Source organism: Crocodylus siamensis, chromosome 2, assembly GCF_052110815.1.
Source record: "Crocodylus siamensis isolate JL-2025a chromosome 2, ASM5211081v1, whole genome shotgun sequence".
In the NCBI taxonomy this organism is placed as follows: domain Eukaryota; kingdom Metazoa; phylum Chordata; order Crocodylia; family Crocodylidae; genus Crocodylus; species Crocodylus siamensis.
The window spans coordinates 187777506-187790748 of record NC_143396.1 but is presented as its reverse complement, the minus strand read 5'-3'; the positions used below and the strand labels follow the sequence as shown (position 1 = coordinate 187790748).

General features: G+C 41.7%; 1 protein-coding gene across 2 annotated transcripts in view; it reads left to right on the top strand.

The window, feature by feature from the left end:
• The window catches only part of INSC (INSC spindle orientation adaptor protein), a 275844-nt gene that overhangs the window by 137416 nt on the left and 125185 nt on the right, over window positions 1–13243 (top strand). For both annotated transcript variants that reach the window (XM_090032621.1, XM_090032620.1), the window contains 3 exons: window positions 9108–9453; window positions 10684–10736; window positions 12758–12881. In XM_090032621.1, the coding sequence (XP_089888747.1) occupies window positions 9108–9453; window positions 10684–10736; window positions 12758–12881 (523 nt within the window). The remainder of the gene's footprint in view (window positions 1–9107; window positions 9454–10683; window positions 10737–12757; window positions 12882–13243) is intronic.

Below are 13243 nucleotides of genomic sequence, written 5' to 3'. Positions count from 1 at the left end.
ATGGCTTGCCCCTCTATTGCTGCTTGCCCTGCTGCAGCAGTGGTGTGGGGGAGGGGGTACGCACATAAGTTAAAGCTCAAATATTAGATTCTATGTATGGAAAATTGTAAAAAATTTATAATTTTTCTATGTGTAGAATCTAATCATTGAGGGGGTTGTCTTAAATTTAAAATGTTCTTGGATTCAGGTCAATATAGTAACTTATTTCCAATATTGGCTTATTTTAGATACCTTTGACTCTCTTCCCCATATATATGTAATGTCCTTTATCATTTGTAATATTCTACAACAGTTGGTAAATTTCTTTTTATTCACTGTATAGACTAAAGTGTGAGAACTGATCCTGGCCTTGTCGCTTTTTTCTTAGCTAATTTAATAGCAGATTTTCTTACCTCAGGAAAGACCCTAGGAAGGGAGTGCTCGGGTAACTGAGGTTATGGGTGCAATATAAGGCTTACACAGGTATGTAGCTAGACAAAATTTAGAAATGCAATTCGAACTTTCCATAATCTTTTCTAGTGCAGAGGATTCTAGAAATTTTCAAGCAGTCAACTGCAACAGGTGTCCAACGATCAGGGTGAGAAGGAAAGAAAAATGGTGGGAATTTCTTTAAGCTATCACAATAACCCCTGTGTTTACACTGTGATTTGTTTTTTTTAAAAAAAAAATCTACTGAGAGAGATTTATTTGAATTACGAAGTTATACAAGTGGATCAGTTTGGATAAAATGAGAACTAGCATTAGACTCTTCCTGATTTAATTTCTCCTGTTCCTCTGCACTGTGCATTTGTTTCTTTGTGCTTCTTTAGTTCTCATCTGTCCTGCACTAGAACTAAGATTTAGGGAAAAGTCATTTTGTCTGGAGAGACTCATACTGAGACAGACTGTTGAAATATTTAGGAACAATTGTGTAAATTGACCTAGTTCTGTGGATTTCAGTGTAACTGAAAGATCTGACCTCTATGCTTAAAAAAAAGAAAAAGAAAGCTTATTTTGGGAGTCTGTTTTGTGGTTAAAATTTTAGATTCTGTTAGCTGTCTTGTTATAGATTTCTGTGTTGTCTCTGTAGACCAGATTTAAGAACTGTACTACACTGCACTACAATAATAGATATGGATAGGGCACAAACCTAAAGGGTACTTATTTTTTAAGTGGAAGCCTGGCTTTATGAAACTTTGAGGAATGTACAATTTTTTGCCATCTGTTTCTCTCCAGAATTCCATGTGTCCAGGCACTATTCCATAAAATAGCTCTCTATTTACCTTCACTTTCTAAATACTTTTTAAAATTGACTACTGCCATTTCAACTTTTTTTTGTGGACTTCAGCTCCTCTCCCTGCTACACTCTCTTGTTGCTTTTTGATATTATTTATTTTACCAAAGCATTCAGAAGTTTTGTATTGAATAATATTCTGAAGATCTTTTTTGATTATTTACCAGGAATTTCGTATATTAGCAGCCAAGGAGTTGATGTAAAAATCGCGGTTCGTTTCTCGGGAGGCAAAAAAAACTCTCAGTCACAGACACACTCTATTAGCAACACAAAAGGTATATATTTGCAAATAGGGTCAGAGAGAGAGACAAAAGATCAAACACTCTGCTGCCCCCGAGGGAAACTGCCCAGCTGGCTTTATCCCCTCTCTCCTGACCACGTGTGCAGAAGGAGGAACTTTTACAACTCATTTCCGATTCATACAAACATGTATGTGAATACGTCAAATCATGCGTCGCATGTGTATTATAATTAACTACTTAAGTATGCGGGGCGGATAGGCTTATATGTATTAATTCATTACGCATGGGTAGAAAGTATTTGAGGTTACAAGAGTTTGAATTTTCCTTGCTTCAAGGCTAGAATTGCAATTTACTCTTATCTGCATGAGAAAAGCTGAGGAGTATATGCTTTACTGTAACAAAGAGATAGTAACTTTGCAAAACAAAGAGAGAGTGATACCTTAATACAAAGAGCTCTCAGTAGCTCTCCCAGTTCTCTCACCAGGGAGGGCTGACAGCTGCGCTGTTTTAACAAGACTTATTGATAATGCATTTTTAATAATATTTCTAACAGAGTAATATAAGCATGTTTTGGGATGAAAATAGGTCATTCAGTTTGAGGCCCAGTTCCATCTTTACTGATTTTTTTATTTCACCTAATATTATTTAAAGATGTTAATACCATATAAAAAACAAAAGACCCAATAGAATAACATGAAAAAGAAAAAACCACAGGACATATCTAGGACCCAAAGAATCATGTTTATTAAATGTATGCAAAGATGGCCCAGTTGGAGATGTACTGCTGCCTTAACTTATTTCTGGGAAGCCTCTATGAAAGTCAGAACACAACAAGGTGTTTACAGACTTTTTAAAGATAGATTGCCCTATTCTATTTACTTTCTCTAGGCACTTTGTTCCAAAAGCTCTGTTTGGTTTTCTCCTTTCTATACTAGTGATTCCATGATTGAGGAAAAATATCTTGGTGTCTCTTCTCTTGAAATACTAGATTCCCTATGACTTTGTATCAGGTCTTCAAGGCTAGATTATGATACTTTGGCTAACATTTCCACCCCCCCCCCCCACTGTTATTTTTAGAATCCTTCAACTTATTGTTGTATCAACCCATGAATTAGGACAGCTTATAGTACAGGCCTGTGCACAACAGCTATTCCACTGACTGTAGCGGTACTATTCAACATGCATACAACTTAATTTGACATATCAGACACTGCCTTTTTTTAACCATTTAATATTATATGTTGTTCCACCTGCATTAGTGGAACCACAATAGAATAAACTAGATCCAAAATTTTTAGCATGTAGCACTTGCAGCATATATGTGAAAAAGCCATCAGACCTCACAAGTTTGTACTTAAGCCTCAGAAGACAAAGTTTTACTGCAAAACTAGGTAGGCATCTTTATTTTTCCTTTACATTGCTTTAACCTTTTTCCTGGGTCAGAAAGAAGCCTTTTAAGTTCTTTTCATTATTCATGCAGACACATTTACCTCTGCTTGGGCCATTAGTGAAAGAAGAAGCTGTTTTAATTTACATTTTCAAATATTTTGTTTGGAATCATGAGTTTGCAGTAATGTAGCTGGTGATTTGAAGGATGTACAGTAGGACTCTGTGAAGCTTTGGGTGCTGATTCAATTTGGAGGAGATTTGGCTGCTAAATCTCTGAATCGGAATTGAATTGGGAGACCATTAAAAAGGACTGAATTGATTTGAATCCCTCTGAATTGATTTGGAGAGCTGGACCTGGACTCTGTGACGGTAAGTACGGAGTGGGAGGGGGGGCTCTTCAAGCCAAGGTAATGGATGAGTCCTACTCCTCCAAGCCAAGGTGAAGGATGAGTCCCACGTAGCAACCAAGATCATGGGGGCCATGAACTGCTTGGTGCAGGGGTGGCTTGTTGGGCTGGACGAGCTCACCCGTGGGCTCCTGGTCACTGACAATAGGGCCAATATGGTCGAGGCAGTCCGTAATGCCAACTTTGTTGGCATCCTCTGTGTGGCGCACACAAGTTACATCTCATTGTCAGGGATGCCTTGGAGAGGGACAGGGCTGCCAGTGGTGGTGCCAGCACCACCAACAAACTCTTTTCAAAATGCAGGAAGGTGGCACGCTACTTCCACGAGACCATCAAGGGGGGCAAGATGCTGTGGGACAAACAGGCAGAGCTGAACGTCCTGCAGCGTAAAATCATGCAGGATATGGAGACTTGGTGGAACTTAACATACCTGATGCTTGGGAGGCTGGTGGAGCAACAAAAGGCCATCCATGATATGGCCTTGCTCAGGGAGACTGAGATCAGTGGCCCCTTTAACAGATCCGAGTGGGATACCATCTCCCAGATCTTGGTGGTCCTCAAGTCCTTCCTTGAGGCCACCGAGAGCCTCAGAGCTGGTGAGGCTCAGCTCCTTAGCCACATGATCCTTGTAGTGAGGGAACTTCAGAACCAAATGGAGAAAAGTTCCAGGGGATCTATGATTCTGGCTGGGGCAAGCTGTTGTCACCAGACATGCAGGCACTGGTGAGGCGGCTGAAGGAGGACATCAGGAAACTGCTTGATTCCTTGTGGTCCAGTACGGTCCACATGCTGGCCGCCATGTGTGACCAGAGGGTGAAGGGGTGCATAAGCGTATGCGGCAGCAAAACCGTGGATCAGTGGACAGAGGTGCTGGTGAAGAGAGTCAGGGAGGCACGAGGGCAGAGGCAGGGGGATGTAGAAGAGGGGGATCCACTGTCCCATGCCAGCACACCATCCACCAGCCAGTCTCCTCCTCCACCACAGGTGCTGCTAATGTGGGCCAAAGGCATGGTTTCCATGGTGAGGTTCAGAAGCACCAGACCCCACCATCAGGTAGGTAGGATAATCACACAAACTACAGGGGTTTCTTCAGCCTGACAAAGGGTTTTTCAACCCAAAAGCTTGCTAAGATATATTCCTTCAACTATTCAGTTTCTCTATTAAAAGATCAGATTGATCCAAAGAACCTTGTCTGCCAGTGCCATGTCCTTAGACCAACATGGCTCCAACCTACACCCCTAGAACCTGCCCCAGTCAGCTGACTGGAAGGAGGCAGGGCCCTGGGCACATCTAAGCCCTACGGCTGGGGCTGGCAGAGAGAGTTCTCTGGCAGCTGCTGGAAAAGAAGCTCCTGCAGGAAAGGGAAGAAAGGCTCTGTGACAGTTTGGTTGCCTGAGATGCTGCTGGTGCTACTGTACTGCAGCTCACTGCAGTGCTTACCTGTTGTTATTTAAAGTGGTGGATCAGAGGAGGCTGTAGGGGAGGAGGAGACCGCATTGGGACACACTACCATGTCTTGTAGAGGCCCCAGTGCCAATGAGGGCATGCCTTAACACACATACAGTGTCATGAGTTTTGGTTGTTAGCATCCTGAGATGCAGTTTCCCAGAAGTCCCTGCACCTATCTACTTGAAAACTGGCAGACTTCATGGCCTCAGCAGGGGATACCATGCCTGCTGTTTTCACCCCGCTGCGCCTTAACACACACACACACACACACACACACACACACACACACACACTCACACGTCACAAGTTTTGCTTGTCAGCAGCTTGAGGTGCAGTTTCCCAGAAGCCTCTGCACCAACCTCCTTGAAACTTTGTAGGCTTTGTGGCCTCAGCAGGGGCTACCATCCTTGCTGTTTTCATTCAAATCAGATAAGAAATGACAACATTATAGGCATTTTTGTGATTCCCCATTATAGCCTATGGGCAAAATGTTGAAACAAAACAGAATAGTGCTTTGAAACGAAACAAAACATTGAAGTGAAACACTGTCCCTTTTTTAAATGGTGAAATGGAACTGGAAACGAAATGGTGCTGTTTCACACAGCCTTACTCTTAACCCCTGGACTGGCTGCATCTTAACACCTTTTAAGTGACTTAAAACACTCTTGATTCAGTTTAAAGTTACCCCACTCCAGGGCAGGATTGTCTCTGATCCACCTTTTTTATTAAATTTTAGCCAATCTCTGCAGCTTTTCTGCTCAAGTTGAAGTCCTCCAGCATCCCAGGAGGCAGTGGGCCTGCTATACCTTCCAGCTCCAGTCTGAGCAGGAGCAGACCCAGCTGTGGATCTAAGTAGGGGAGGGAATAGCATCACTGCTGCTGCTAGGACCCAGTTCCACTCAGCCAGCCAGGTCAGAGTGACACAGTTTCCCTCCGGACCCAGCTGGTTCTGCTTTCAGTGGGGAGCAGAACCGAGTCTGAGCCATGTGGTTCCTCCTCCATTGGGACTCAGCTCCCAGCCTCAGCTGAGCCAGTCAGAGTGGTGGTGGAAGGCACGATGGCTTCCAGGAGCTAGGACTGTAACACTTGTTCTACCCTGAGGTTGCAGGTAGCCTGTCCTTCCCATAGCTCCTTGTCCTGCCTCTGCTTACCAAGCCTCTGGTGGCAAGTCACAGCTGTGCAAGTAAGGGGCAATCACAGCAGGGTTTTTGCTTTAACCTGCAGCTGCTCCACTAAGCCAAACAGCAATAAACTGATTAACATCTGCAGTGGTGAGGTGTAAGGTGTACACAGGGGTGCACATGCACCCCTGAGAGCACTGGTGTACCCCCTGATCAGCTGCACTCACTGCTTAGGCAATGGGTGAGGGGCCAGGCGGGAGTGCCGGTGCCCCTCCTGCAAGCACCAGCTGATGGTTGCAGCTGCTCCCAGAAGTGGCCGCAGCCACCAGTCACCCATGAACATTTGTTCAGTTTACAGTGTAAAGTCTGACACAGCCCTTTCACCGGCTTATGTGTTCTTTGAGATAGAAGTAGACCCGACAGGCAAAGTACTCTAATAAAGGCCATGCCTTTGGAAGACACTGCCAGATTAAAGTCTCTCCAGCTGTAAGAGGAAGGGTTACCATACCACCCTCGCTGAGCAACAAAGTATGCAACTTAAATTTTTTTTTTCTTATTTTTGATTTGGGAGCCTATTTGTTTTAGAAAGATTTATTTACTAGTGTTTTGTGGATAATGCCATTTTATCTCACCTTCTGAACAGCCTGAGATTTACAGGAAGAACAGCAAGTTACACACAGGCATGCATGCATGCACCCCTCCCTCTTCTGGTAGCCTTGTGGAAAGCCATAGAAAACCAGTCCTTAGGCAAGGCAGGTGCTGTTTACTACCACTACTACTTCCTATCCCAGGGGGCAGGATGTATAATGATTCTGTAGATTGCACTGTCATGGAAACCCCTTTTAAACTAGACTAAGCAATTGAATAGAATTGAAGGGGAGCTCAGGTGCTCAAAAGAGCTGTTAACTCTCCTGTAGATCTTGACGTTGTTTTCTGTTGTGATAAGAGGAGAATGAACTTTCAGCTGGTTGACTGAATATATTAAATACAGCAAAAGCCATGTTATCCAGCACCTTACAAACCATTATGCTCTATTAACTGGCATGCCAGTTGATACAGCAAAAGTGAAACTGGAAGTACCCATCATGGCACTTCCAGTTTTGCCAAGCCCCCATGGCCTGGGGCACAGCAGCCTGTCCCCAGTGTGCCCAGGGCCCCATTCCCTGTCCCTGGGCACACTGACACAATGGGAGGGGCGGCGTTACCTCTCAAGTAACTGGCATAACTGGTTATCCAGCACCCCCCCATTCCCCATGGGTGCCAGATAACACGGCTTTTGCTGTAGCATGAGACAAAGGGAAGATGGCAGGAAGATCCTTTCCATCCTTGAAGGAATGAAGATAACAATTTGGTTAAGGAGCAAAGTTTCATATTTAGGAATAATAAATCACCAGATATATGAATCTTGAGAAGACATAGTAATGCTAGCTTGCAGTTTGGAATTAAATTCAGCTCCAAGTAAAGGCTACTGTCTTCCTTTGTTCCTTCCATCAATTTAACATCTGTGGCGTGAAGACTGTAGACCATCTCCTATTTCAAACTAATGCTGTTGATCACCCAGGGAACAAGGAGGAATTATCCAGGCTGTTTCTTAAAGGTAGAAGCTTTTCCTTACTTTGTTGAAGGATAGAAAGGGGTTTCCTGCCATCTTCCCTTTGTGTCTCTCATGCTATTTAATTTATTCAGTCAGCTAGTTGAAAGTCCAGCCCGCTGAACATAATGTAAAGACCTGTGAGAGGGTTAACAGCTTCTATTGAGCTCCTGAGCTCCCCTTAGATTTTGTTCAATTAGTTAAAGAGAGGTTTCCATGACAGTGCAATCTATAGAATGCTCAGCCTCAAGTTCTTGAGCATATTGCGTAGGAAACCATAGATCTAGACAGAGACCATAAATTCCACTATAAGAACACATTTTTCCCCAGAAAACATCTATATTTTAATATGTGAACCTCTATAGATTCTCTTGCATACGACAGCAAATGTTACTGGTATACTGCTTTCATCTTTTGACCCTCTTTCTAAAGCACTCATGTATACCTATTTTAAAATGGCCTGTTACTTTGAGCATCCTTTCTGGGAAAGGGTCAGAAAACAACCAATGTGTAGCCCAGATCATTTTGGGATAGCATGGATTTAATATCACCACTAAGAGCTCAGTAGTTCTATGCAGATGATACTACTTATAAAAGTAATGGGAGTCAAGAAGAGAGGTATTATATCTTTGATCCTAATGTAAACATCTAGTTTTCTCTTTTCCTAGATGAAGGTGTCAGTCCACCAGGCCAGCTTGCCTAGTGGGTAAAACCAGGCATGGAGCTTGGGTGTTGCAGGGGTAAGGGCCAGGAATCACAGGTCAGGAGCCAAAATGCCAGGCCAGGGTCAGGAGCTGGGAATCAGAGACTTAGTTATCCTGTGGATTTTTCTTTGGATGTGGTAAAGTCTAAAAGTAAGCCAAACAGATATCAGGAATCATGAAGCAGATGTGTAGGAAGAATCTAGAGGCTGAAATCCAAGAGTAAGCCAAGGGCAAGGTCAGAAACCAGGGAAGTAAGAGATTTTGCTGGAAGGAGTTGCTGAGGACCAGTCTGTTGAACAGCAAGGCTCAAGTACTGGAGTAGTTCCTTAAATGCAGAACCAGGGAACATGGGGGTCAGCTGACCCTGTTTAGTGGTAACTGGGTCAGTACACTTAACAAGGGCTGTAGGGTAAGAGCTTGCCTGAGCCTTATGGAGCTGACCCAGACTGCAGTGCAGGAACCTTACAGAAGGTAAGGAAAAAACAGGAGGGAGAGAAAAAGACTTTATTTTTTGAGTTCTCCCTATAAATAATAAACACCACTTAGTAGCAGATAGTTAAGCAGGTGAGGGGTGGGTCCAGCAGTATATAGACCAGTGATTCTCAACCAGGGTGCCACAGCACCAGCTAGTATCAAGAAAATATATAGAATGGGACTGGTAATTATGACAGTGTGTCCAGATCATGGTCCCCTTAGGAGACGTACACACTCTTAATGTGAGAGTAGCGAATAGGTGAGAGAAATACCTATTTGGAATGTGAAGCATGTCATATCCATATTGTAGCCAGGCTGCAACTTCATTGGGTTACTTTTTGAAATCCACCCAATGGGAGAACATAGCCTTAATATTGTGATAATGAAGGCTCTATCTAAATTGTTTCCAATCTTTTTCATATGATTATTATTTTCTTTTTTACTCCTTTCACTTTAGAATGCACTATATTCAAGTGGATTCTGTCCAGCGCTGGATGGAGGACTTGAAGTTGATGACGGATTGTGAATGTATGTGTATTCTTCAGTCAAAGCCAATCAGCATAGAGGATGATGCACAGAATGAACTTATTCTTTCGTCGCAGTATAGCGTGTGGGATAACTTGCAGTTGTTATTAAAAAGAGCTTGGATCATAAGCACAGAGTTGACTAGGATTGCTCAAAAACTAGAGAAGAGCAGATGGCAGAGAGTCCACAGCATGACAGTAAGAGTCAATTGTCACGTACGGTCAATGATAAATGAATACAACACATTTACCAGACATTCTTCAGAAGAAATGCACAAGGTAGGATTTTTTCTCCAATATATTTTTGTTTGTCAGCTTTGTTTTTATAAATTGTGTTTAGAATGTGGGAATTCTGTCTTTTGGGAACAAGCCTAGGTATTTTAGCTTGTTGTTTTGTCCAGTTATAATAAATGTTACTTATTCTCAGTAAGTCATAAAAAGACCCATTGCCATTCCTCTAATTTAGAGCTTTCCAGTCCTCCTTTGCCTGTGAAGACGTGTATCTTATGTTTGGAACCTAGCGTTGTTATGGGCCTGATTTTGCAGCTTTTATGGTTTACTGATGCACGGTTTATTCCATATAAGACTACTGGAATCAGTATGAGCAAGGAAATGTTGCTTTATGGTACTGACATTAGCTTAGCTTCAGTTTTCTTATTAGTCCTATACCTATCGAGGAATGCCAGTTAAAATATAAATTAAGAACTTGGTGTCATGAAACATGTGACTTTGTCCCCTTCTACTCATTACAGTGAATGATATTTGACATTGAATGACATTGAAATATCATTCAATTGACTCCTTAATGGTGCAGTTATCTTAAGACCAGCTACACATGCAAATTATTTATCAGATGATAGAAAGCTCTAACAAGTTAGACTTTGAAGATGTGTACATTTATAGCTGGTTGCTATCAAGGTTTAATTTGCATGTGTAGCAGCGTCTCCCCTGTCATTTGACACGGTTCCCAGCTGCAGGGATGCATCATGCACAATGTGAAACCCCCAAGCCTGGGGGACTGCAACAGCCATAAGCCCCAAGGCTCAGAGATGTGTGAAACCCCTTGGCCCATGCACAGAGCAGAACTAAGGGTCCCTGTGCCTGATAGTGATCTGGGCCCCCGCTGTGCCAAACACAGCTGGGACCAAGAGTCCTACACCTCATGGGGGGTGTCCTGTCAGGTGTAGGACTCTTGGTCTCAGCTGCATGTGGCCTCCATGGATAGGAGCCCAGGATCAGGCTCCCCTTACATCAGCAATAAAGGTGCAATTGGATCTAATGTATGATCCCAATATCACACCTCCTGTCATTCAGTTGTCATATGACAGGAGGCACGATTGTGTGGATCATGCATTAGAGCAGATCCAATCATGCCTTTACCTGCCCTTGTAGAGGGGATCTTTCTTGATTACTTTTTAATGACTATAACTGAGTGTTCTTTATTATAAAGAGGACATCTTTATAAATCACACATTACCTTAAACACACTTTCTGTTTTTTTATTTGCAGTTTGAAAAACTTTTAATAGAAAAATGTTCAGAATTTACAGCACTCACAGAAAGGTAAATTACATTTCAGTAATTTAATCAATGATCAGTTTTGCTTCTTACTTATGTTACCAGATGTGTAGCCACTGTGACGGAGTACGATCCACTTTTGAAAGTTTTAACTGAACACCTGTAACTCTCATTGAAAAGACCTCTTAGTGTTAGGTCATCAATGCCTAAACTTGTGTCAGTACTTTGTCCTTATTAGATCCTGGTCTTTCATGGGGATCAGTTGTTGCATAGATAAACTGACAAAGAGACATAAGGGCCTGTATTAGTGGATCTCAATACAAGGTTTAGACCCCGAGGTCAAAGCCTGGCTCTGTTCAAATCAGTGACAAAACTTCCATTGGCTTCAATGGGGCCTGGAATTCACCCTATGTTTGAAAGCAGCAGTCACGGTTCACATGATAAATACATGAATATGGCAAGCTTTGGTGAAGTTTTCCTGACCACTTTGCAAACAGTGATATACATTCCCTTGATTAGATAGATTCAAAGGACTGATATAAGCACTGTACAGCTCTGTCAGAATAAGAGCTGGGAAAGAACCATTCTTCTCTAAATGTTCCTCAAGCTGCTGTCTAAAAGTTTAACAGAAGTTTCCTTGTTTTCAAAGCCATGACCCAATCAATAGTCTCTTTTGATTTACTATAAATACTGGGTCATTCAGCTCAGGGAATCTTCAGGGATAACATCTAATTACCAGAAAATGATAACAGAATGTTTCTTGATCACTGCTGATTTTTCCCACCCCCAAATTTGTTCTCCTTAGACATATTCTTAGTGCGTGTTCCTCCAGATCTTATTGACTTCAGTGGGTACTGTGGATGCTAGCACCTCTCCAAATTAGATAATTTTTTTCGCTTATTTGACTTCTTTGGGATATGAGTGGTAGATGGAACACAGATTAAGGCTGAAAGGGGAAATTGTTAAGTAAGATGGGGATACTGAACAGCTAAATGATTTCCTTGTTTATAATGGCTTTTATATTTTTTAAAAACCTTCATTCAACTAAATTCATTTATTTATTAATTTATTTTTGGACGGGATTATTTTATAAACTCCATATATGGCCTACAGCAAAGTTAAGCAAATAAATTTATCTTCATTAATGACAATCTAGACTGCAATCTCCTCAGATTTCATAGAAAAGAAAAGGTGAATTGGCCCTGATCAGTAATACTTAGATAAATGGGTAGTACTAAAGTGCCATAAAAAGTAATATCATTAGGTTACACTTTTCTTTTTGTCTACACTTAAATGAAATCCCCACAGCATGCTTGGGGCACTGTATGAGTGAAGGAGATGTACTTCAGAGTAGGAATAAAACTGATCCTGACCATTTCTGGTCATTAGATATTCCATTACCTGTTAGGAAAGAGTACAGATATCAGTCTTGGTACCTAGATCAGGTTCTTGTGCTACTGTTCTTATCATTTTCACAGTAAACATTATTTGTATATTATTGGCTATCTAAATTCACCCTTTAGCTTGTAATGCAAAAGTTACTCTTCTTCTCTTCTTAAAATTTTGGCCAAGTGTGATTAGATGCAGAATGGCTGCTACATAATTCCACTTGTGAAGTTGTTCCATGTGGTCCTTATGTAGATGGCTGAGATCTACACACAGGTACACAATTTAAATCCACAGTGATTTCAATGACATTTGACACCTGCACATATTCATTTGGCCCTTTAAGTATGACCTGAAAGAGAGGGATATAACAATCTGCAATTGAAATGTAGCCATGTAAGAGTGGATTACAACAGTACACTTTAATCAACAGTGGTTGAGTTACTCTGAATTGATAGAAGTGTACTTGAAGTTAATTTGGCTTATAGTGTATGAAGTAAATCATGAACTGGTGAGTTGTGATTAATTTATAATGCATTCTGGCTTGAATATTTGAATTGCCCTTGCTAATACATTTGTGCAAAATAAAGTGCTGAATTGTTTCAGTTAAATAAAGAAGTCAGTGTATAATTCTTCTAGTGCTTTCTTTTTTCACCCATTTTCTTTACATTTCTTTCCAGGTGCATACAAACTGAGGACAAACAGATATTAAAGTCCATGAAAACCTGTATTAATGAAACACTAACTACAGTTGCTCATTATTTTGGCCAGTTGATAGAACTGATCTTAGCACATGAAACACGGGTTAGTAAATGCTGAATGCAAGCTATGCCCTTAACGTTTATTTAAGAAAAAGAAAATGGGGTATTGAATAAAAGCTGCTGAATGATGGAAGGAAGAGATTTACAGACCAGACTGCAACAAACCTGGGCGTGGTGCTTCAAGCATCTTGAAAAACAGATGCAGCTTTCCTAACTGGGAGAAAGGAACTCATCAGCCCTGGAAGCATCCTATTCGAGTCTTCAGATGGGCCCTTCATTTATCACAGTCTCTTCCATTCCAATGTGTGGCCCTGGCTTTTCCAGAATATTGACCTCCTTTACTTTTCATGTTCATTGACCTGATTTCAGTATCCCTCAGCAAAGCAGTCATGCTGTGTGCCTGTG